This window comes from Thamnophis sirtalis, unplaced genomic scaffold, assembly GCF_051295495.1.
Source record: "Thamnophis sirtalis isolate CommonGarterSnake01/CBP01778 unplaced genomic scaffold, rThaSir2_p1.2 scaffold_3, whole genome shotgun sequence".
In the NCBI taxonomy this organism is placed as follows: Eukaryota; Metazoa; Chordata; class Lepidosauria; order Squamata; family Natricidae; genus Thamnophis; species Thamnophis sirtalis.
The window spans coordinates 29,287,705-29,314,584 of NW_028261383.1; the positions used below are offsets into that span (position 1 = coordinate 29,287,705).

The 26,880-nt window shown below is 40.5% G+C and overlaps 1 protein-coding gene across 1 annotated transcript in view; it reads right to left on the reverse strand.

Moving 5' to 3' along the window:
* The window catches only part of LOC148047759 (vomeronasal type-2 receptor 26-like), a 38,068-nt gene that overhangs the window by 9,893 nt on the left and 1,295 nt on the right, over nucleotides 1-26,880 (reverse strand). Inside the window, exons 3-7 of the mRNA XM_087708137.1 lie at nucleotides 11,682-11,877; nucleotides 9,553-9,733; nucleotides 4,973-5,131; nucleotides 4,762-4,839; nucleotides 3,048-3,333 (exon numbers count right to left, since the gene is read on the reverse strand). Coding sequence (XP_087564263.1) covers nucleotides 3,048-3,333; nucleotides 4,762-4,839; nucleotides 4,973-5,131; nucleotides 9,553-9,733; nucleotides 11,682-11,877 — 900 coding nt within the window. The remainder of the gene's footprint in view (nucleotides 1-3,047; nucleotides 3,334-4,761; nucleotides 4,840-4,972; nucleotides 5,132-9,552; nucleotides 9,734-11,681; nucleotides 11,878-26,880) is intronic.

Genomic DNA, 26,880 nt, shown 5'->3' on the forward strand with positions numbered 1-26,880 from the left:
CATTTCAGTGATGGTCCAGACTCTTCTTTAAAAACCCCAGTGATGAAGCACCCATAACTTGTGGACGGAAGAATGGTTAATTGTTCTCAAAGCCTTAATTCCAAGTTGCTTCCCTCCTTGATTAGTTTCCATCCATTGTTTCTTGTCCTATCATCTGATGCTTTAGAAAATAAATTGACCTCCTCCTCTTTGTGGCAGCCTCTCCAATAGTGGAATACGGCTATACACACATGGAATATCTATTAAAATTGACAAACACATTAATTTCTCATAGATTATTTGATTCTTTCATATGTTGGGCTTGAAATATTGTTTGTTATATCCCACCCAGCAATTGTTTAATATTGGTATATTATTTCATTGTCTTCATTCATATAATTGATTTCAAATATTTCTATACAAACTCTTTAATTGGCTGAATGCCTTTCAGACATTTGAAATGCAGATGCCGGTTTTATAACCTCACTTTAAAGCAGACCTAGTGCCTGTGGAGACCCAGGGCAGGTGGGAGGGAGGAACTATGGGGACCCCGATGGATTGTAAATGAACATGAGGTTTCGGCAGTGGTGGGTTTCAAATAATTCTACCGCTGGTTCACCAAAATGTGACAAGGCTCGGCCGAGCAGCCTGTCGGGGCAAACTCCCCAACATATCTGCTCTCCAGGGCAGCGGAGGCTTCTCTTCACACGGTCGGGAGAGCATTTTGTGCTATTTAGCAGCTGTGAGCCGCTGCTTTTCTCTAAGTCCCATCCAGAAATCACTGCGACTGAGAGAAACAGCATTCAACATGGCTGCTGCTTCTTCTCTGTGCCACAGTGCTTTCCGGATGGGACTTAGAGAAAAGAGTTGGCTCACAGCTGTTAAACTGCACAAGATGCTCTCCCAGCAAAAGCAGAAGTAGAGAGAAGCAGCTGCCGAAGCGAAGAACACATAGAGCCCAGGAAAATGAAATCTGTCACCACCACCATTTCTTCCCCAACTATTTGCCAGGAATTGAGAGGGAGTTGGGATGCTGCCCACCAAGAAGTGTAACCCACAGCTAGCCCAGGAGCAGTAGCTGCCACCACCAGACGCCCCACACCGCAATCACTGGCTACCACTCAGGACGGAGGGCGGACACTCAGAGGGGGTGTGGTGGCAGTGACGGCAGACAAGTGGCAGCAGCAGTACTTCTCGGTCTACACACTGCTGGAGCCTAGCTTTTAGAATTTTGAGCATAATTTTGATAGCATGTGAAATGAGTGCAATGGTGGAGTAGATTGAATATTCTTTGGCATTGCCCTTCTTCGGAATTGGAATGTAAACTGATCTTTTCCAATCCTGTGGCCATTGTTGAGTTTCCAAATTTGTTGGCAAATTGAGTGGTGCACTTTTACTGTATCATCTTTTAAGATTTTGAATAGCTCAGCTGCAATACTATCAGCTCCACTATCTTTGTTGTTGCTCAGACTTCCTAAGACCCATTTGACTTCATAGTCTAAAATGTCTGGCTCGAGGTGAGTGATCATCCCATTGTGGTTATCAGGGATGTTAAGCTCATTCTTCTTTGGTTCTTCTGTGTAATTTTGCCACCTCTTCTTAACCTCTTCTGCCTCTGTTACGTCCCTGCCATTTTGGTCCTTTATCATGCCCATCTTTGCATGAAATGTTCCCTTCATATCTCCCATTTTCTTGAAGAGATCTCTGGTCCTCCCTTTTCTATTGTTTTCTATTTTTTCCCACTGTTCATTTAAGAAGGCATTCTTATTTCTTCTAGCTATTCTCTGGAATTCTGCATTCAACTGGGTGTATCTTTCTCTTTTTCCCTTGCCTTTTGCTTCCCTTCTTTCTTCAGCTATTTGTAAAGCTTCCTCAGGCAGTCATTTTGCTCTCTTGCATTTCTTTTTCTTTGGGATGGTTTTAGTAGCTGCCCCTTGTACAATATTGTGAACCTCCATCCATAGATCTAAGAAATCAGATCTAATTCTTTAAATCTATTTGTCTTCTCTACTGTATATTCATCAGGGATATGATTAAGTTCATACCTGAGCGGCTTAGTGTTTTTCCCCATCTTCTTCAATTTAAGCCTAAATTTTGCAACAAGAAGCTCTTGATCTGAGCCACAGTCAGCTACTGGTTTTAAGTTTACTAACTGTATAAGGCTTTTCCATCTGCAGAGCACATTCTGATTTCTGTGTTGACCATCTGGTGATGTCCAAGTGTAGAGTCATCTCTTGGGTTGTTGGAAAAGAGTTTTTGCTATGAACATCATATATTCTTGACAGAATTCTACCAGCCTGTGACCTGCTTCATTTTGTACTCCAAGGCCAAACTTGCCTGTTAGTCCAGTTGTCTGGTGGGGGGGGCAACTGATCACAGGAACTATATAATTACATATGTATCTACAAACATATGCACACACACAAACACTCTTCCCATACTATGGAGTGTTGATGTTTACAGCATCGGATTTTCCTTTCACTACCAGATACATCCACGGCTGAGCATCCTTTTGCCTTTGACCCAGCCGCTTCACTCTTTCTGGCACTACTAGTGCTAGCCCTCTGCTCTTCTCCAGTAGCATATTGGACACCTTCCAACCTGAGGGGCTCATATTCCAGAGTCATATCTTTTTTTGCTTTTTGGTAGGGTCCATGGGGTTTTCATGGCAAAGATAGTGGAGTGGGGTGGGTTGCTATTTCAATATACACCAATTTCAAGCTCTACAGCTTACCTTCTAGGGCAACCCCGGTAAATAAAACAGTTGAGTCACAGAAATCCTCTATGATGCATGAATCAGCTGAGCTGAAAAATGCAGAAATTTAGAACAGGATAGGGTGGGGGCAGGTGGGTGAGCCAAATGATCACAGGAACTACTTAACTACATATGTAAGTATACACACACACCACATACTTTGTAAATAAAAAAATCTTTCACCTCTTCTAATATTTACTTTCTGACTTTCAAATTATTTAGAGAAATTTTTTGGAGAAATACGTACAAGTGCTGCCTTCTAGGCAAATCTGAACAATTTACAACTTGGGATTGATTCCATTTGCCTTTATACCTGTGGAATTTTATAGATGCTCATCATATTAGATATATGATCAAAGAGTTCAGAATCCATCTCTTCAAGAACTGCCAGCACGTTCTTTCGTCTTCCACACCTGTAGTTTGGGACGTTCTCCTGTCCTGTAGACAGCACATCCAGCATGGCCTCATATGTCATTCTTGCACTGAAAAAGTTCTGATAGATGTTGTAGCCCAGGGTGATGTTGGGTAAGACCCAAGGATTCCGGTTGACTTCATGAACAGCCAACAAGAAGGGCAGAATATGGTAGAAAGTGTTCTCACTGCAATGTAGGAAATTTCAACATCTTTTTTTGCTCTATACCCACAATTTATGTGACCAACTTAAAATCAATTGCAGTTTTTTTGTTGATGACATAAGATAATTCAATTCAGCAGATAATTCTGTTGTTTTGCAAAGTGATCTTGACTATGTGTCTGAATGATGATCTATTTGACAATTTCAAATTTCGATAAATAAAGGCTCTGTCTTACATATTGGTAAATATAATCAGAATGTCAAGTATAAGGTAGGTGGAATTGATCTAGCAGATGACACTCACTTTGTCAAAGACCTGAGTGTAGTTATCGCTGACAATTTATGCTCCAAAGCTTACTGTAACAACATTGCTAAAAAAGCGTTAAGAGTTGTAAACTTTATTTTGTGAAGCTTTTGTTCTGGAAACATTGTATTGCTAATTAGAGCTTATAAAACTTATGCTAGACCAATTTTAGAGTATTGTTCAACTGTTTGGAATCCCCTCCATATATCTGACATCAGTACAATCAGGTGGGTTCAGAAGTGTTTCATGAGAAAATTCTTGCACTCTTCTGTATACAATATAACTCCTAATGCTACTAGGCTCAAAATTCTCGTCTTGGATAACTTAGAACTGTGTTGCTTACGATCAGACCTAGGAATTGCATACAAAATTATATGTGGTAATGTTTTACCTGTAAATGACTTTATCTGTTTTAATCGCAATAATGTGCTTGCGAACAACCACTTTAAACTCCATGTAAATCCCTCTAAACTTGACTGCAAAAAATATGATTTCTGTAATAGAGTTGTCAATGTCTGGAATGCCCTACCTGACTCAGTTGTCTCAGCTACAAATGTTCACACTTTCTGTAACAAATTGACTTCCATGGACCTTACATCATAAGTGCACTAAGATGCCTATTGTCCCTGTCATGGTATTTTTATTCTCTTGTTCTTGTTCTCCTTTTTGTTTGACAAATTCCAATAAATAAATCTTCATTTTGAATTTTAATGAAAGCATGTTATATTGACTATAGCTTTATATCTATATGGTGCAAAGCCAAAAAGATAATCAGGTACTCATTATTCAGTTAACGTATTCAATTTATTTGGACTTTGCAATGGAGAGACATTTTTGAAATTTCTATGAGATGAAAGTGGCAAACGTGCTAAAGGGTGGAAAGAAGGACTGGAGAGGGTGGCAGGAATAATAAAGTAAATGTAAGGAAGGGAAAGAAACAGTGGGGAGAAAAGACAAGAGATCTCCCTCTGTTCTAATGTATTCATTCAATCATTTTATTGAGAGTTAACATTGAACTATTGTTCATAAATAAATAAAATAAATATGAATAAATAAGTTGCTGACTCTCAACAGTACCAATGTAATCATTTTGAAAACAGACAGAACCCCATCCACACAAATGCCATTTTGGGACAGTGTTGGCAGTACCCAGTTTTCACGTGACACTTGTTGAAGAACTTAAAAGGAACTTTTACAAAATCTTCATGTTCCCCCGGAGCCTTTCCTCTAAAGGAAATTGGGAGAAGCAATAATGAATTTGCCTTTCTCAAGGTGAGAATAGGAAAAATGAAATCATTCCTAGAAAAGACATTGGAGCCGGTAAATTCAATCACCAGAATCCTGGAATGCTGAAAATTACCTTTCGAGTTTGTGGGTTGGAGGTTTTGAGAACGAAAATTGGTGCAATCGAGCTACAATTCCAGAAATTAGCCCAGTAATCCAGTAGTCTCCTGGTTTGTAGTAATGGAACCATTCCTTTTCTTCTATTATAACCTTAAATGAGCATTTCACCAGCATACTGGCACAGGGAATTTGAGACAGAAATTGAAGCAGAAAGAACTGTATATGCATCAGCAACAACATTTGACATATAGTATACTGATGGAGATCCTTCCTATTGTTCTTTCTTCAGCACAGAGTTAAATCTCAGAGTCTACAATTACAGTGAAGAAGTTCCAGTTTGCTCCCAGATTTGGAAGTTTTATCTGCAATTTCAGATTGCCACAGTATTTTCCCAGCTTCATCCCAACCTCTGCTCTCATCACAGAAGGAGGCTGTTACAAATCAGGTGCTGTCTATCCCATTTGTCATCACATTGATTGGCAACTAATTGTGGTGGTGGAAATTCCAAAGGAGAATAAATAATACATGCTTATAAAAATTAGAAGGGGAATTGGGAATGAGCATTGCCACAAAAGTATGCAGTTGAAGAAAAGAGTTTTGTTTGACTCAGGAGAATAATCCTAATTTGAGAATCAAGAAAGAAACAATTCAGGGAAGTTTGATTGTTTTCTTAGTCTGAAAACTTATTCTTGTGATTCTAAAGCTTCAAATGTGGAAAAACAGTTCAATATTCTTAAATTAGGCAATGAGCCACTATATTTCCTTCTTATTCTGTCTGGTGTGGAAGAAGCAATCTTTCTCAATGGTTAGATCAGAGGTGGTATTCAGCTGGGTCAGACTGGTTTAGGCAAACCTTTAATGGTGACCTGTGGGTTGCCCCACCCCCGCCCTGCTCACACACCTGTCTCTATGCTATCTTATTTAGCTACAATTTTTAAGCCATGTGCGTGAGGAAAGCACATGCATGGAACATCGTGCACATGTGTGGAACGTGCACCTGCTCACAAAGCGAGCATGCACACATGGGGTGAACCGGTGCTAAATTTATGTGAAACCCACCTGTGGGTTCTATACTCCAGATCATGATATATTGAATAATCTATTGGAGCTACTTGTTAAATGTCTTATATCTTTCAGAATGTGGAAGCTTATCGGTCTTCATGGTTACAAAGAAGATCTGGTCAAAGTTTCCTGGGGCATTAATATGAAAATTACCTTGTTACAGACTTCTTTATGAAGTGGTGATATTTGCTGTCTCTTACATAGGTGATCTAATAGGGAACCAAGAGATGATGCTATAGCAGTGCAATACCACAATGGCTGAGGGTGAAGGGCTAAATAAAATCTGAGGAGCTGAGCCCAGGGCCATTGCTATGTATGTGCAGGTATGAGTTCTTCTGCTAAATTTGCATCTGAGACCTTTCTCCATTGCACCCTCTAAAACTATTTAATGGAGTATAAGTTAATTAGTTACATATATTGCCTGGAGAATCAGTTGCTTCAAGGAGGAACATTAAGTTCTGATTCCAAAGATGTAGACTCCAAGTATGGACTCCAAAGATATGGGCCAGCTGTGGGTCCTGACGGAACCCATTGGTGATCCCTGTGCTGTGAGACTTCCGCCAGGTTTGAAGACAGGTATCACCCGAAACTGATAGAAAACAATGTGTGCCATGACAAAATCATACCCACAATTATTACTACAATGGACTTGGTACTTTGGAAGGCCACCACCACCACCATTACAGCCTTGGTCAGCAAGGAAGACACGGCAACTGAAAAAACAACACTGAAAATGGTTTATTGAAGGAGACAGGCCATTTTCATTTTCCTGACCAATAAAGAGGGATGCTCCCAGAGGGAGGAAAACTGTATAAATCGGAAGTTTAGGGATGGACTTCCGGGTTCTCCATTTGTCTGTTTTTCGCCCATGAGGCTTCAGGGAAGCCTTTTGAAGCCTCCAGAGGGAGAAAAACCACACAATGTGTAAAATGGAAGTTTGGGAACAGACTTCCGGATTGCCCATTGATCCGTTTTTCTCAGGCTTTTTCTTTTCAGGCTTCTTTTCACTTATATATAGGTCTTACACTTCTCTTTGGTCTTATCTCTTTCTATCCTTTTTGTCCTTTTGTTCTTTCACCTTCTCATTCTGACCGCTCCTTTTCCCACCCTCACTCTTTCTTCTTGGTCTAAAGCTTTTCTTCTACTTGAAATTCATGCAATTTATCCAAGGTATCCACCCTAATTTTTTTGTCTTGCCAGGTAACCAGAATTCCTTCTGGTATCAGACAATTGAACGTCACATTATATTTAATCCTTTGTGCAGTCAATAATCGATACTGTCTCCTTTGCTCTTCTCTCCTCTCTAACTCTCCTCGGTATTTGTTTTAAGATCAGAATTTCTCTCCCTTTGTACTTCATAGGCTCATCTCTAGTTCTTTTGTATATTTCATCCCTCAGCGTTTCTTGATAAATCTCACATGCATCTCTTTTGGCAATGTTTGCCTTCTTGTATAGTTTGTATATTTTGGGCTCAATTGTAGTCATACGTCAAAGACTATCTCTGCCTTCCTCTGCATGGCAGCCTTGTGCTAGTCAACTCCTTCTCCTTTCTGTCAATTTTCCTGTCTGTTAGAGGCACCAAAATAATCCTGACAATGTAAGGTTTCCTGCTGCAGCAGGTGATTGGACTAGATGACCTCTGAGTAGATTCTAGCCCTAAATTGCTGTGCTGTTTTTCTTTCTTTCTTTTTCCCTTCCCTCTGTGGGAAGCAATTAGTACTCCCACCGTCCCAATAAAATATTACTCCTAGAAAGGCTCATTCCACATGCCTGCCAGACAGATAATGAGATAATGAGTCTTTTAAAAATGCAAAGCCCATATTGCACAAACCCCTAAACTTCAAAAACATAGAACCATATAAGAATCCTACTTTTTATCCAGTTTGCTGATCAGTTGACTCATAAACAAACTGCTGAATGTCACTTTGCAAACTTCCTTTTGAGTTTTTCAATTTAAAGCAGGTTTCAGTTTAAAGTTTGTAGAATTAAGACTTTTGTATTTCAACTCCCAGAATTCCATAGCCAGCAAAGCAACCTTGGCAACTTTAAGCCCACAATCTCACATACATACATACATACATACATACATACATACATACATACATACATACATTAGATTTCAAAGTTAATAATTAAGTATTAATCATTAATAATCAATTACTCATATATCTTAAGAGTAAGCGCTTTCTCCATTTCTTCTTCCTTCAGCAATCAAATTTATAGTCCACATTAAATTTATCCACACTGTTACTATTGTAGTCCTTTGGGAGTCTTTTTACAAATTAAAGTTCATAATCCATCGAGGCCCCAAAACCCACCAGCTCCCTAAGCTTTCCCCCAAAATAATATCTAGATAGATGTATAGTTTCTAAGTTCACCAAGAATATTTCTCTTCTTTTTTCACTTTTCCTCATTCAAATTGGTTAATGTCCTCTCTGAATATCACAAGAGTCTTTATGGAGTACTTATAAATATTGCATCAGTCACTTCCCTTCTGTATGCACTTTTCTGTTCAGTACAGATGGTGACCTTCTTTTTTAAATTCTGGAAGGCTTCTTTTTAAGTGTATTAAATCCGACATCAGTCCAACAACAATAATAGGAAGCATATTCCTAGCAGTCTTTGTTTTTTTTTAAGTTCTTTCAAAAAAAATAGTCTAGACTTTTTTCTAGCTCAGTCTCCATTTTGTTTTTACAGTTGCTGTGTTAATCTTTTCCAGATATGTCTATAGCTCTGAAAGCTTAGTTGCCGCTATTGTCATGAAGGAAAAATTCTGCTCCACCCCTTTTTTTTGAGTCCCACTTTCACAGTTTCTCTTTCCTGATATCTCCCATGTACCTGTCTATCTCATTTATCTAACTATGAGTGATCTAACATTATCCAGCAAGAAGAGATCAATCAAATATATACAGTATTTGAAATTAACTATTTTTGAAACAAAGTCAGAATATCGTCAAAGAAAATAATATACAACACCAGCAAACCAATACATAGTAACAAAAACCACACACCATTATTAGCCATAGTTTTTGACTTAATATAAAACCTTATCAGAACCTCTCTGGTAACAGTTTATCTGGCCTGGTTTTAGAAAATCTATTAAGGTCATTGATGATTGTTATAATTTAATATGAATTCAGATTATGACAATTGAAGGATATGGTTATTTCAAATAGTTTGAGTTGTTTAAGCAGCTTTTTACTCAATTATTATAATTCAAAATTCATATGGAATGAAGAAAGATAAGCAACAACACATAAAACATTACTTCAAACTATGTGATTTAATGCTGGATGTAAACTGAACAAAAATAAACACCAACATAAGGAGCCTTAGTGAGTTTTCATCATCAGATGTTCTTTGGTGTTCAGGGCAGGTCTCAGGATAATAATGTAGCATTTGGGGATAAAGATGCAGCCCAGTAAACCCAAGCTGGAGGCCAGGATGGAGAAGATCTGCACAGCCACCATATATTTCCCCTTGGTGCTCAGGTAGGTGGGGACAAAGGAGATCCAAACACTGCAAAAAACCAACATGCTGAAGGTGATCAGTTTAGCTTCATTGAAGGAACCAGGCAGCTTTCGAGCCAGAAATGCCACAAAGAAGCAAATGGCAGCCAGGAAACCCATGTAGCCAAGGGCAGAGTAGAACATGGTGACAGAGCCTTCATTGCATTTCAGCAGGATCTGTCCTGGTTGGGAATTAAAGTCAGAATCTGGGAATGGGGGAAAGATTACCAGCCACATGATACAGATGCATAATTGAATACCGGAGCTGGATAAAACAACAGAGTTGGGCAGACCCTTGCCCAGCCATTTCCTCATCCCGCTGCCTGGCTTTGTGGCCAAAAATGCAACTATCACCATAATCGTCTTTGCCAGCAAGGAAGAGACGGCAACTGAGAAAATGAAACTGAATGTGACTTGCCGAAGAAGGCAAGTCACTTTCTTGGGGTGACCAATAAACAGAAGGGGGGTCAAGAAAGCAAGCAAGAGGGAGATCAGAAGAGTGTAGGTGAGGTCCCGGTTGTTAGCTTTGACTATGGGAGTTTCTTGGTATTTAATGAAGATTCCCAGAATTAAGGCGGTAGTTAGGGACAAAGCAATAGCAAAGAAAGCCAGGATGAATCCCAACAATTCTTCAAAGGATAAGAAGCTTATAGTTTTGGGGACACACTGATCTCGCTTCCTATTGGAATACTGGTCATCTGGACACTTTTCACAATGGGCTGCATCTGGAAAAAATTGGTTACCATGTATCTGTTTCTGCGACTGTAGCAGCATGAAGACCACATTAGAAATAAATTACTTCATTTTCAAGGAATAACATAATATTTCTTCTCAGGGATATTCACAATATACAACATTAGTTAAAATTATCAACACTATTTTTAAAGGCTGAAGATGAATGTGATTATCAGCTCTCAAATATTATCCTTTTTTTTAAAACCAAACAAGAAAGTAACAAGTCAAATGCTCACATTATCACACAAAATCTTTGAAAGGTTTGTGAATGCTTTAAGAAAGTTGATGTTTTTCTTGCTTCTTTATCCAATATTTCCCCAAAACAATAGAGTATATTTATTATATCCTGATTGTTTAAATTATTTTTGGAGCCACCGACTGTACCTTCTTGCACAGAGTATGTTCCTTCCATACACAGAGAACAGTCGTAACAGCAAACTGGTGCTCCCTCTCTCACAAGCTTGGTGTAACCCAGGGAGCAACTTTCTGTACATCTTGAATAAGGCGCCATCTAAACATGAATAGAAAGATTATTTCAGGGCAATGTATGATTTAGAAGGGTTTACTGAAATCAAATGCTTCCAGAAGCCCAGGAGCACATTGAGCAAAACCAGTCAAGAAGTAGTGGCATTAACTTTAATTACTCTACATGCAAGAGGCAAAGGAAAGGCCATTCTCTTTCTCTATCAATCTTCATTGTAGATCCCAAAACACACACACACAGACACATACACACACACAAACATAAAACTAATCTTTGTTTTCCCTTGCTTCTCAGTTCCAGGTGCTTTTTCTGTTCTGACTGAATGGTGGAGTATTGAAGGATTTATATTCCTTGCAGTCATCTGGTGGTTTCTAAAAGTTGTTATGGGCACTTGGAATTTATCTCTGCCATCAGGGTCACTTGAATAGTGCAAATGGATGTGGAACCTTCCTGCAATTGCTGAATTTGTATCCTTATAGTAAGCAAGTAAACCTAAGTAAGAAATCTGGGCATGGTTTAGCAATATTAAGCAGCTAGCTGCTCTGTGAAGTAAACTATCAGTCTGTCTGGGCTTGTCTGCTGATATGAAACTAACTAATTGTGTTTGGCTGTAACTCTCCTGCCTTGTGTTTACTTGGAAGAACCACCTGTTGGTATTGTACATTTATTCATCAATTCTCACATATATAAAGAAATTAATGAATCCAGCTGAATCGGTTATCTGTTTGTGGTTTCTAGATATGAATTTGTGCAACAAACTCTGACAATATCTAATAAATTATTGAGTCTTTAAGTTCTCTTATTTATCTCATTTGTCCTCAATAAGTATTATTTCTTATTGAGCAGAAACAATTCCACATATGGAGATAAACAGAAGAGCAAAATCCCAGCAGCCTCAAATACTTTGTTAAATAATGTTGGCCATTGGATGGCACTTTGATTGACAGAAATCTTGACTTCCGAGGAGGCTTGTCTTTCTACAGTCCCAATTTTCACCCCTGGATCTGATTTGTTCAAAAGTGATGTCCACTGCATGATATCAAAGCCACCAACAGGAATTCCATTTTCTTCCAAAGAAATCCAATCTCTGGAAATATTATGATGTTGGAAGTTTCTCAGGAACCTATGAAGCTGCAGAAACAGAAAAAAGCATGACAATTTGAGCCTTTATTCACTGTGATTCTTGCTATTATTCTGGTTTGGTGATACTCTGAATAATTCAACCTCTTCAAACCCCACTGCCATCTGAAGCATTGATTCAGTATTTCATGGAAAGTTTTTTTCAGTTATTCCCCAGGAATTTACAAATCTTTTTCAAAAAAACCCTATGTCACATGGTCAAGCTCGCTCTATAAAGTTACATGTTGGGCGAAAAGGACCTCATAGACGACTCTCACTACATCAAGGACCAAGGACAACTCATCTCAAATGATCTAAGCCCCAGAGCTCACTGTAACATTATTGCCAAAAGGTATTAAGAGTTGTTAATCTAATTTTGTGAAGCTTCTTCTCTGGTAACATTGTACTGCAAACTAGGGAATACGGTTCCACCACAATATCGCGAAGACCTTCGGCGCGGAGACATAAGCGCGAAGGTCTAATCCGCGCCGTCGGAATCGCTGAAGCGAAATCGACGTTAGTGCGGAGACATAAGAGCTTAGGGCAAATCCGCGCCTTTCCATAGTATTTTTTAGCAAAATGGGACGCTAGTGCCGCTTCATCACGCAGGCGCAAATGTTGCAGCTATCAAAGCTGTCAACTGTCAAATAATCACACGTGCGTTGCTAGCACCGCTTCATCATGCAGGCGCAAATGTTGCAGCTGTCAAAGCTGTCAACTGTCAAATAATCGCACGCGCGTTGCAAAGCTGTCAAAGGATTCAAACCATTGGGCGCTGTCAAACCTTTGCGTGCACGTTGCAAATGTCAAAGCTGTCAAATGTCAAACCATCGCGTGCACATGCTGCAATTCAAACGGCTGTCAACTGTCAAAGCTGTCAAATGGCAAATCATCGTGTGCTCTTTGCAGCTGTCAAACCTTTCAACTGTCAAACCTTTGAGCGCAATTCAAACGGCTGTCAACTGTCAAAGCTGTCAACTGTCAAATGCTGAAAACATTAAAGAGCAGCTACCCTCACAGGTACAGTTTGCAGTTCTAAATGCTCTGAAAGCTGTCAGGTTGCTGTTCTGAAGCTGTCAAGTGTCAACTGCTTAAAACTTTAAAACGCTGATACAATCTCAAGCTGTGCAAAACCTGTATAATTAACTGCACTGCGCCACTAAAAGTAATTCTCAATATTACTTTAATTTAAATTTAAAGTGGCATGGAGATGATAAAGTCACAAAAAGGCAAACCTCATTTACTCTATGAAGGCTATAGATACAGACAGGACAAATTAAATTTAGATAAGTCTTCTTCATGGAGGTGTATTAAAAAAGAGTGTGCAGGCAGACTTAAAATGAAGACAGATGGCACATTAGAAACATCTACTGAACACATGCACGCTCCAGACAATGCCAAAAACGAAATTGAGAAAGTAAAAGCTACTATACGCGAAAAAGTGGAAAACAGTGTCGAAAAACCACGCCAAATTATTCTCAGTAGCACAGCTGGAGTCTCACTAGAAGCAGCCCATCTTTTGCCAACCTTTTCAGCAAGCCAGCGTACTATACAGAGAAAACGGAAGAGGCCTGATGTCACCCATCCAAGACCACAATGTGTGCACGAAATTATTATTCCAGAGTCCAATTTTCTTCTCTGGGATTCAGGTGAGCAAGACACTAATAGAATATTTATGTTCGGGACTGGTACAAATTTGAAATTGCTGGAGGAATATCCTCACTGGTTCATGGATGGAACATTTAAAGTAGCATCTGACATTTATCTCCAGGTATTTACCATTCATTCCTTAATTGACAATCGCTCAATACCACTAATATATGTTCTATTGAAAACAAAATCACGGGCTGACTATGAGAGGGTGTTCCGCAAACTAATTGAACTGCAACCTTCTGTCACACCTGTCAGCATTCTAATAGATTTTGAAATAGCAACTATGAATGCACTCACTAGTGTATTTCCAAATGCTACCATACTGGGCTGCCTATTTCACCTTGGGCAGTCCTTATGGCGGCGTATACAACACGAAAGGTTAACCAATTTAAAATGTACTCAAAGATGCTGATTGGACTAAGTTTCGTGCCACCGGAAGATGTTGGCTCTGCCTTTGATGAACTTAATGACACTAAACCTGACATTCTACAAAACATTTACGATTACTGGAAAGATAATTACATCGGCCGTTGGAGACGCAATCGAAGAGCAAATCCATTATTTCCCATCATGATGTGGAACATGAGAGAACGTGTTGCTCATGGCTTGCCACGAACCAATAATTCTATCGAGGGTTGGCATCACGCTTTCCAAACATCTGTATCATGCCACCATCCAACCATCTACACTTTGCTTCACCATTTCCGGCAGGAGCAAGACATGACAGAGCAAAACATCGCATGAATTCAAAGCGGAATCACCAACAGTCAACCAGGCAGCAAATCTAAATATATACAACTTTCAAGACGTCTTGCTGCAATTCTGCCCACATATGCAGGGCGTGAACTTACAGATTATCTACATGCAATATCTCATAATATTGACTTCTAAATTAATTGATTTGTTGACATAATAATTTTGAGTAATTTAAAACTTAATGTATTTTATCTTATTTACTGACATAATATGCTTCTACTGTTGACTTTTTGTCTTAGTGACATAATAAGCTTATAGTTCTGACTGTTTATCTTATTTACTGACATAATAAACTGATTTATTGATTCTGTATTTTTTACTGACATAATATGCTTCTACTGCTGACTTGCTGACTGTTTATCTTATTTACTGACATAATAAACTGATTTATTGATTCTGTATATTTACTGACATAATATGCTTCTACTGCTGACTTGCTGACTATTTATCTTATTTACTGACATAATAAACTGATTTATTGATTCTGTAATCGATATCTTTATTCCATTTGATGCAACAAAATAAACTTTTAGTACTACATTTTACTGTCTGTAATTGATATCTTTATTCCCTAACCTACACCTAATCCTAAACCTAATCCTAAACCTAATCCTAAACCTAATCCTAAACCTAATCCTAAACCTAATCCTAAACCTAATCCTAAACCTAAACCTAACCCTAAACCCCTAAACCTAATCCTAAACCTAATCCTAAACCTAATCCTAAACCTAATCCTAAACCTAATCCTAACCCTAAACCCCTAACCCTAATCCTACACCTAACCCTAATCCTAAACCTAATCCTAAACCCCTAAACCTAATCCTAATCCTAATCCTAATCCTAAACCCCTAACCCTAACCCTAACCCTAAACCTAAACCTTATCCTACACCTAATCCTAAACCTAATCCTAACCCTAAACCTAATCCTACACCTAATCCTAAACCCCTAACCCTAACCCTAAACCTAATCCTAAGCCCCTAACCCTAACCCTAACCCTAAACCCCTAAACCTAACCCTAAACCTAACCCTAAACCTAATCCTAAACCTAATCCTAAATCCCTAACCCTAACTCCCTAAACCTAATCCTAATCCTAATCCTAATCCTAACCCTAAACCCCTAAACCTAACCCTAATCCTAACCCTAACCCTAACCCTAACCCTAACCCTAATCCTAAACCTAATCCTAAACCTAAACCTAATCCTAAACCTAACCCTAAACCCCTAAACCCTTAAACTCCTAAACCTAATCCTAATCCTAATCCTAAACCTAATCCTAATCCTAAACCTAACCCTAACCCTAACCCTAAACCTAATCCTAAACCCCTAAACCTAACCCTAACCCTAACCCTAATCCTAAACCCCTAACCCTAACCCTAACCCTAAACCCCTAAACCTAACCCTAAACCTAATCCTAAACCTAATCCTAAACCTAACCCTAAACCCCTAAACCTAACTTATTTAGTGACATAATAAACTTAATAATAAATAATAATAAATAAATAAATAATAAATAATAATAAAACTAGTCCTAAACCCTAAACAAAACCCCTAAACCTCACTTATTTAGTGACATAATAAACTTAATAATAAATAAATGAATAAATAATAAATAAATAATAAAACTAGTCAACAAAACTAATCGATTTGATGCAACAAAATAAACTTTTATTTACATTTCACTGTTTCAAAACATTCAAAAGCTGCATTTTACATTTAAAACATTTAAAAAATATTGCGGTTAAAACAAATGTTAATTCAAAGCATTCACTTTTCGCGCTGCTGCATTTTACATTTAAAACATTTAAAAAATACTGCGGTTAAAACAAAAGTTAATTCAAAGCATTCACCTTTTCGCGCGCTTAAAACAAACTCAAAGCATTAAAGAAATGTTATTTCACACTTTTTTGCGCACTTTTCGCGCGCTTAAAACAAACTCAAAAGCATTACACAAACGTTAATTCAAAGCATTCACTTTTCACGCTGCCGTCGTCGCGCTGATATCGACACGGTAATGTGGGTGCACTAATGACGACGCGTACTTGTCGATGCGTATTTGTCGGCGCTCTTTTGTCTAGCGCGGTTTTGACGTGCCATGGGGAATACAAAACGTTTGCCAGACTAATTCTGAAATACAGCTCGTCTGCCTGGAGTCCACACTCTAAATCAGACATTAATACGATTGAGCAGGTCCAGAGGTATTTCATGAGAAGACAACTCTACTCCTCTACTCAAAATAGAATCCCTAGAATAGCCTTGAAATTTTGACCTTGGATAATCTGGAACTGCACCAGCAGCAGCCAGAAATAAGCATAGTAGACAAAATTGTTGGCTACAACATCTTACCTGTCAACAACATCTTCAGCTTGAACCTCAACAACACACAGGCAAGCAATCAATACAAACTCAAGGTAAACCTCTCCAAACTCAATTGCAGAAAATACAACTTCAGCAACAGAGTTGTCACCACCTGGAATGCTCTACCTGAATCCGTTGTTACATCCTCAAACCTTCACAGCTTCAACCTTAAACTGTCTACCATGGAACTCACCCCATTCCTAAGAGGTCCATAAAGGGGGCATACATAAGCGCACAAGCATACCTACCATCCCTGTCCTACTGTCCCCATTTATTTGTATTACGATAAGATATGATATGATACGATATGATAGCAGAGTTGGAAGGGACCTTGGAGGTCTTCTAGTCTAACCCCCTGCCTAGGCAGGAAACCCTACACCATTTCAGACAGATGGCTATCCAATATCATCTTAAAGACTTGCAGTGTTGGGGCATTCACAACTTCTGGAGGCAAGCTGTTCCACTGATTAATTGTTCTAACTATCAGGACATTTCTCCTCAATTCTAAGTTGCTTCTCTCCTTGATTAGTTTCCACCCATTGCTTCTTGTCCTGCCCTCAGGTGCCTTGGAGAATAGTTTGACTCCCTCTTCTTTGTGGCAACCCCTGAGATATTGGAACACTGCTATCATGTCTCCCCTAGTCTTTCTTTCTCTTAAACTAGACATACTGCAACCGTTCTTCATATGTTTTAGTCTCCAGTCTCCTAAATATCTTTGTTGCTCTTTTCTGCACTCTTTCTAGAGTTTTCACATCTTTTCTACATGGTGGTGACCAAAACTGAATGCAGTATTCCAAGTGTGGCCTTACCAAAGCACCATAAAGTGGTATTAACACTTCACGTGATCTTGATTCTATCAATTTCCTTCGTTCATGTGCAAGTTCATAGTTCATAGTTCATAGTTATATTGCTATCCTTTACATGTTTGACAAACTAATAAGTAAGTAAGTAAGTAAGCAAGCAAGCAATAGCAATAGCAATAGCAATAGCAATAGCAATAGCAATAGCAATAGCAATAGCAATAGCAATAGCAATAGCAATAGCAATAGCAATAGCAATAGCAATAGCAATAGTTAGACTTATATACCGCTTCATAGGGCTTTCAGCCCTCTCTAAGCGGTTTACAGAGTCAGCATATTGCCCCCAACAACAATCCGGGTCCTCATTTTACCCACCTCGGGAGGATGGAAGGCTGAGTCAACCTTGAGCCGGTGAGATTTGAACAGCCGAACTGCTGAACTGCAGTGCTGCATTTAACCACTGCGCCACCTCGGCTCAGCAAGCAAATAAATAAATAAATAAACATTCTTGAAAACATGGAATAGGTAACACCACCATCAAGTAGCTTTGTAACTGGCTGACAATTACATTCAACATGTAGTCCTCTGGGGAACCTCATACACTTGGAGGGAAGTAAGCAATGGGGTACCCCAAGTTTCCAGTTTAGGCCCAGCACTCTTCAATATCTTCAAAAAAGATCTAGGCGAGGGAATTGAAGGGGAACTCATCAAATTTGCATACAACACTAAATTGGCAGGAATAGACAACACCCCAGAAGACAAACTCACGATCCAAAAAGAATAATATAAAAATAACATATTGAAATATTGAATAATTAAATAATGGAAGATTATAACCTAACATAAATATGTGCATTATTATGGGAACAATATAGGTTTTTGAAATGTAACAAATATGATTATCAATATTCTATTGGTAGTAAAAGGAATGATACCCTGAACACGATTATTGGCATAAAAATAATGTATTGAAATATAGAATAACTAAATAATGAAAGATTATAATTCAACAAAATATGTGTATTATTACCAGAACTATATAAGATTGCCCACTGTAATAACTATGATGAATATTATTTTATTTGTACCAAAATTTAAGGCACTCAGGTGCCACACTGTTCACACATTGATATGTTTGTGATACATTAAAACATAAAAAACATGGGGGGGGGGAATTAGAGTCAGTTTAATGTCAGGGTTCCAAGTAATATGCCTGTCAGGTCTACAATTATATTCCTTTTAGAATTTTGGCCTGCCACACTTTCTCTTATTTCATTATGCTGTTTCATTAGTATAGTTGATGGGAGGGGGAATAGACAGGGGTAGAATTGTGTAATGTATTGTTTTCATTCTTTTCTAGAAGCCAAGGTCATCTTTTGTCTCCGCACTTTTACACCAGACCGGAAGCAGCTGGGTGGGGATGCCAGTGTGGAAGACGAAGATTGGACCATGTGATGGATTGTGGGTGTGGGGACAAGATCATGAACTTTTAACTGGGTTGAATTCTGATGTCATTTCCAGAATTGGGATTAACACAGATGTGCTAAGATGTCTCCTTTATTAAAATGGAACTTTAAGGATAGTTTTACCTTGGACTCTGATTTAATTCTACATGATACTTGGAACGCTGACAATGCCCATATTGCAGAATTGGAAATAGAGAATCAATGGGATCTCAAAGGAGAAGACTTACCTGCCATGGCTGTACAATATGGGATGATTGATGATATCCAGCCCGCATTCTCCTCTTACTCTGTTGGGAGGAAGAGGCAGCATTGAGGACCCAGGCCACAACTTGAATTATTTGGGAAATACTGGCGGAATCCTGAGACAGGATTCTTGCAATCACATCATGGGGTGGGAATTCCCAGTTCTCTTTTTCTCTGCATTTTTTCCAAACTTTCTTAGCTAACAGAGGACTTGAATAGGAACATTCGAATGCTTCCTTTCCATACAATGTGACCATAGATGCAAAAGATTTATAGTCATAATGCCATCTCTTTCTCTGGATGAGGAAGGAAAACAAAGCATGTTTATTTTGGAGATCAACCCAGAGGTCAAAAACATCTACACTTAAAGCTGTCAAAGTTGTTGCAATCCACACCCTTCCCACAGTCAATGTATTAGTCATATCAAATGTTTGTATTGTTGCTGCTAATGTTCCTGAGGCTTGAAAGTCCAGTTGGCATACTATAATTTTTATTTGACTCTTCATAAGAGAAATGAACATTTTCCTTTTCTCTTGGAGGACAGGATCCCGAGCACTTGTCTGCATATTTGCTTCTGGGACGGTTCCTGAGAGCACAATGCAAATCCCATTTTTTAAAGATAAAACTTCCAAACATCTTTTGAATTTTTCTCCTTTTTCATTGTCCTGAGAAAGGAGGCCGATCCACGTCCATTGGAAATGCAGAAGAAGCTGGACAATGGCTGAGTAAGGAGGTTCTTGGTTTGGGGTCAACCGATATGAAAAAGGAAAATGATGATTTTGCTCAGCCATCTGGTTGATGACACTGTAGTTGATCTAAAGATAAAAGAGAAGGTATTGGTAGTTTGTGCTAGTTTTAATGATAAAAGTCAGATGGTAAATCTAAAGGCCTTTCCCCACGGCTGAGAGAAGTTTCAAACAATAACTTCATGAACTTTGCTAGTTCGCTTGATGTCCTGTATTTTTGCCTTGTGTGCTCCTTTTGAAACCAGGGAGCTCTGAATTATCTGTGGGTAAGGTTCATGGGTGTTCCTCATAGAGTAAGGTGACCAGATTTTAACATTGGTAAAGAGGGACACCATTGACGGGAGGGGGGGCGTTCTTGATTTAAAAAAATTAAAAAATCGGGACGCGGGACAAATTGTTCATGTGTGCATGCTCACATTTGTGAACCTGTAAGATTCACCACTGGTCCTAAGTCACTTTTTTTAGTGCTATTGTAAATTGATTAGTCATTAAATGAACTGTTGTAAGTCAAGGACTACCTGTACTGTTCTAAACAAAAAACCTGTAACCATATATCCCCATAACCATTAGTCTGATCAGCCTTGTAACATATATCCCAGCCTTCAAGATGGGGACATCTGCAATAGGAGATCAAAAAAGATAGTTTTCAATTTTAGGCTGGAACCAGAATCTTGACTATTCTGACTCCCCACAACCCTACTTCATGTTAATATAAAGCAATTAGGTGGATACAATTCCATATTGAATTCAAATTGACTTACAATTGTGTGTGTGTGTGTGTGTGTGTGTGTACACAGTATATCATATACATATAGCATTGTAAAAGTGAAATTTCTACCTATTGTCACTCATATACTGGGTTCCTAATTTTATCTAAGTTCCTGTTAATTTTAATGGTTTTATATTGCTGTTTTATTGTATTGTAAACTTCTCAGTATCACTTTGGATAGTAAGATGAGTGGCAAATAAATTTAATAAATAAATAAATAATACTCATTAACTTATCACACCTATGTATAGATAAGCACAGAAAGCAATTAAACAAGCATTTTCAAGAGGAGAAAAGTACCTTGAGTCTAAAAGATAACCTCTTGGGATTAGGGGGCATGATTTTGTTCCTTGATTTGGCAGATATGCCATCTTAGCAAAACGTTTCAGAATCCAATCCTTAAACCTAAATCATAGTTTGCCGGTTGCCTGAAGAAATATCATCTGTTACTGAGATGGATTAGAACTAGTTAAACACAAAGCCTTCCCTGAAAGGTAGGGAAACCAAGTTTCTTAAGCGTTTTGAAGCAAATATCATTTAAAGGTCTTACTTAACTCCAAGTGATCTTTTGCATATTGGGGAGGTAAGTAGGCTAAAAACAATTCAGCCTTTTATTTCCTATCAATTCTGGTGCAAGGTGATGGTTTAACACCCCCCCCCCCCTCACACCAATAGCGTGGAGGCTGAGGAAAATGAGAGCGGAGAATCGAGCTGCTCATTTTTCTGCAACCTGGCGGGGCAGAGGAAATGAGGTGAGGTGGCCTCAGGTGGCAGCCCTTTGGAGCATCGCTTCTCGGGCGGAGCCCAGGTGAGTCTGTAACAAAACCCATGTAAAGTGGTTGCCACTGCAGCGCCGGCTGCCTGGTAACCGAGTCCTGCCCCTTTAAGCCACCGGAGGGTGGGAGGGAGGTGAAGAAATCCTTTCCATCCCAACCTCTGGCCAGTTCCTCCAGCGCTCCCCCGGGTCACTGGGTCCTGGAGCTGTCGCCATTTCCTTTTCCTCCTTTTGTATGCTCACTCCCCACCCCATGCAGGCGGTGGAGGGGAAGGAGACTCTGGTGGCTGCAGCAGCAGCAGAAGCGGTGGCGGCGGCTGGAGCGCAAATCTGGGTAGGTAGCTCTGGTTCTCCCTTCCCCGAGCATGTCCCATTGCTGCTGGCGCTGTGGTGGGAAGAGTGAGCGAGCCACCGACCGACCCCATGTGTCCCATCGCCGACTCCAGCTTGGCGGGCGAAGGGGCGAACTCTCATTAGCAGCGGGGATGGTTAAATGTTACATCGGAAGATTGATGGGGTATTTTAGAATGCAATCAACACAGTAACAACTAAACAGGCAGGCATGCCAAATGGCACAGGACAGGCAAGAATTTACCAGGGGCTTTTTAATTGGAGGGTGGAGGGAGATGGACGTCAATTCAGGACCGCGCGAAGGAGTCCTGTTTTTTCAAGCAAGAATTCTCAAAGAGCAGTTGCTGCCACGAACAAAAAGCAGCTTTTAACCCCAAGTGCGATGCCACAAATGTCACTATTTCCATCCGATCTGCCACCGCAATCCTTGCACGCTGGCGAGAAAGAGGAAGCAAGAAGAAGAAAAAAATAACCACCCTCCCAAGCAGCCGGAGCTTGCAAAGGGCAACGTTGCAATGAGGGTCGTACTCCTGACCCTCTAAAACTCTCGGGAAACTCCTTTGCAGCCACTGGGGGGGGGACCCTGTCACAGGAGCAGCCCCATGGCGGGAGAACGACAGGACGGCTGCCAAAAGGCACAAGGGGGGGGATTGACAGCAAGAGTCCGTCCCGCCGCTCACCTTAAAGCTCTCGCCTAGCCAAGCTCTGGAGTTGCAGCCGCTGCTCGCCATTCTCTCAACTCAGAGTACCGAGCGCGTGCAAAACCCTGCCATGCGGGACTCCCCGCAAACCTCTCGCATATTCCCCCCACCCCCCGCTCGCTCTGTCTTACCAAATTTTGGGGGGGTATCTGTAGAGGGAATTGGACGGGACATCCACCTCTTCCACTCCAGCGTTCTGCCGGCTGGTGAGTACTCCCATGCTTCAGGCGCAGCGGCAGACGGTATCCAGAGTTGCGGATGGGGGGAAGAGAGGAGGGGGGTGCGTCAGCTTCCCAGTTCGTGGCAGACCTTTTCTAGCAGGCGCAAAGGACTTCCCTGGACTTGCTTTGCTGAGTGGGGGCTTTAATACAAAGGAAAGCAACTTCAGAGCTGGCATCAGGCCAGTAAAGGCTTCCCACTGATGGCTACACTTTGGAAATGTGGATCTCCAATGCCAGGTCCACGCCAGGAGGTTCGGGGCTTCCCTCCAGGCTACCTGCACAGCCAGCAGCCGCGTCCACAGGCTCCGTGGGGAAAGGTGGGCCATGGGAAATGGGAGCAAGTGCGCTCCCCACCTGTCCACTCCAATTTTGCCCACCCAGTTCCCAAACCCTCTCTTCAGAAAGAGTTCTCCAGCAGCCTCTGGCAAGGTGTCTTCCCCGCCCTGCTCAGGCCGAAAGCAAATAAAGCAAATAAAATATAAAATGCTGGTTTACCTTTCTCTGCTGCTTCTCTCCCAGGCTGGAGCCGAAAGGAGATCCCTGTCCTAGTCTTCCTGCTGCCCTCGTGGCACGGGGAAAACGGACGGTACTTTGTCCCTTCTGTTCCCCCGTTGCTCAGAAAAGCAACTCCGGGAAGGTCCTTTGGTGGCGGCAGGCATCCGGCCAGGACGGGTATACAGGGCTGGGGGCGGGCAGGCTTACTTCCGGGTCCAGTCACAAAAATCGGGACTTTTTAAGAACGCCCCGGGACATGGGACAAATTGTGCGAAATCGTGACTGTCCCGCGTAAAATCGGGACGTCTGGTCACCTTATCATAGAATACCCCTCAGCTCACATTATAACTCACCCATTCACTCAGTCCATTAGTCAATCAGAATAGAGCTGGGGAGTCTTCTAGGCAAGCAGGAGACCTTAGACCAGGGGTATCAAACTCAAGGCCCAGATCCGGCCAGCAGGGTGCTTAGACATGGCCCATGGGTCTGCCCTGAAAATAGCTCATGGTGCCTCTGCTAGCAAAAAGGGAGCTAGAGCATGCCCCCCCCCATTGAGCTCTGTTTTTACTGGTAGAGGATTGCCGGAAGCTGTCTCAGCTGAAAATGGAGCTTGGAAGCCCTTTTTTGCTGGCAGAGCCTTTGGGCTACCATAGGCGCCCCCTGACATCATGCTGGCCACATTCACCTTGTCCATACCTCCCTCTAAGGTCAAACACTATCCTGATGCAGCCCTCAATGAAATCGGAGTGACACCCCTGATTTAGTCCTCAAGCAGGAGACCCAATACCATTTCAGACAAATGACTGTTCAGTCTCTTTTAAAAAAAACCCAGTGATGAAATTGTTTAATATTGTTCCTGTGGAGACCCAGGGCAGGATGTGTGTTTGGGAGTGGGGAAGAATATAGGCAGATGGGCGGAGCCCCCAGCCACCACCACTACCAGTTCACCTGATCTGGGGTGAACTGGCAGAAACCCACCTCTGCTGTTTCCTGCATATAAGTTAAATAGGCAGGGCGACTGTATGCAGCCTTGCTGAACTCTTTTCTTAATTTTGAACCAATCAGTGGTTCCGTGTCCGGTTCTCACTGTTGCTTCTCAAGAGACAAATAAGATGGTCTGGTACTCCCATTTCTTTAAGAACTTGCCACAGTTTGTTGTGATCCACACAATCAAAGACTTTAGCATAGTGAAGGAAACAGAAGTAGACATTTTTTCTGGAACTCCCAAGCTTTCTCCATGATCCAGCTTATGTTGGCAATTTGATCTCTAGTTCCTCTGCCTCTTTGAAATCCTCCCTATACTATGCAAGCATGTGAAATGAGTGCAATGGTGCAGTAGTTTGAACATTCCTTGGCGTTGCCCTTCTTTGTGATTGGAATGTAAACTGACCATTTCCAATCCTATGGCCACTGTTGAGTTTTCCAAATTTGCTGGCAGAATGAGTGTAGCACTTTTACTGCATCATCTTTTAAGATTTTGAATATCTCAGCTGCAATACTATCACCTCCACTAGCTTTGTTGTTGCTCAGACTTCCTAAGATCCTTTTGACTTCACACCCTAAAATGTCTGGCTCGAGGTCAGTGATCATCCTATTGTGGTTATCAGGGATGTTAAGCTCATTCTTGTATAATTCTGCTGTGTGATTTTGCAACCTCTTCTTAACCTCTTCTGCCTCTGTTGGGTCCCTGCCATTTTGGTCCTTTATCATGCACATCTTTGTATGAAATGTTCCCTTCATATTTCCAACTTTCTTGATGAGATCTCTGGTCCTCCCTATTTTATTGGGTTTTTTCCTATTTCTTTGCAATGTTCATTTAAGAAGGCTTTCTTGTCACTTCTAGCTATTCTCTGGAATTCTGCTTTCAGTTGGGTGTATCTTCTCATTTCTCCCTTGCCTTTCGCTTCCTTTCTTTCCTCAGCTATTTGTAAAGCTTCCTCAGACAATCATTTTTCTTTCCTGCATTTCTTTTTCTATTGGATGGTTTTAATTGCTGCCTCTTGTACAATGTTGGGAACCTCCATCCATAGATCTAAGAAATCAGATCTATTTTTTTAAATCTATTTGTCACCTCTACTGTATATTTATAAGGGATATGTTTTGGTTCATACCTGAGCAGCTTTGTGTTTTTCCCTATCTTCTTCATTTCAAGCCTACATTTTGCAACAAGATGCTCATGATCTGAGCCACAGTCAGCTACTGGTCTTATGTTTAATGTCTGTATAGCGCTTCTCCATTTTTGGCTGCAAAGCACATAATCAATCTGATTTCTGTTTTGACCATCTAGTGATGTCCAAGTGTAGAATCATCTCTTGGGTTGTTGGAGAAGAGTGTTTGCTATGACCATCATATATTCTTGACAAAATTCTTCGACCCTTTGCCCTGCATCATTTTCTACTCCAAAGCCAAACTTGCCTGTTAATCCAGTTATGTTTTGCCTTTCCAGTTTAGCATTGTAATCCCCCATGATGTCATTTTTTGGTGCTATAAGGTGTCGTAGTGCTTCATAGAACTGGTCAACTTCATCCTCTTCAGCACCAGTGGTTTGGACATAGACTTGGACTGCTGTGACCTTTAATGGTTTGCCTTGGATTCAAATTGAGATAATTCTGTCATTTTGTGGATTGTATCCCAATATTGCTTTTTCTACCCTTTTATTGACTATAATGGCTACTGCATTTCTACTGAGGGATTCTTGCACACAGTAGTATACCTGTTGATCATCTGAATTAAATTTACCCATTCATGTCCATTTTAGTTCGCTGATTCCTAAGATGTTGATGTTTAGTTTTGTCATTTCTTATTTGACCACATCCAGCTTGCCTTGATCCATGGATCTTACATTCCAGGTTCCTATGGAGTATAGATCTTTACAGCATTGGACTTTCTTTTCACCACCAGATACATCCACAGCTGAACATCCCTTCAGCTTTGACCCAACCGCTTCCCTCTTTCTGGCACTACTAGAATTAGTCCTCTGCTCTTCCCCAGTAGCATATTGGACACCTTCTGCCATGAAGGGCTCATCTTCCAGAGTCATATCTTTTTGCCTTTTGTTATGGTCCATGAGGTTTTCATGGCAAAGATACTGGAGTGTGTTGCAATTTCCTTCTCTAGAGGATCACATTTTGTCTGCTCTCTCTGCTATGACCTGTCTGTCTTGGGTGGCCATTCACGGCACAGCTCAGAGCTTCATTGAGCTGTTGAAACCCCTTCATCACATCAAGGAAGTAATCCATGAAGGAAATATATAGATATAATACGTGTCTATACATACAGTGGGGAGCTGCAACCAGTTTAACAAACCGTTCTGTGAGCATGTGCTTTGCATGCATGTGCAGTGTTCAAAATACACCAATTTCAAGCTCTGCAGCTCACCTTCTAGGGAAACCCCAGTAGGTAAAACACCTGAGTCACAAAAATCCTCTGTGCCGCGTTAATTAGCTGAGCTGAAAAATGCAGAAATTTAGGACAGGATAAGGCAGGTGCTGGTGGGTGAGGCGAACTGATCACAGGAACTACATAACTACATATGTATGCACAAACACACACACAAAGACATACTTCACATACTTTGTGATTTAAAAATTCTTTCAGCTCTTCTAATATTTACTCTCTGACTTTCAAATTATTTGGAGAAATATGTACAAGTGCTGCCTTATAGGGACATCTGAACAATTTAC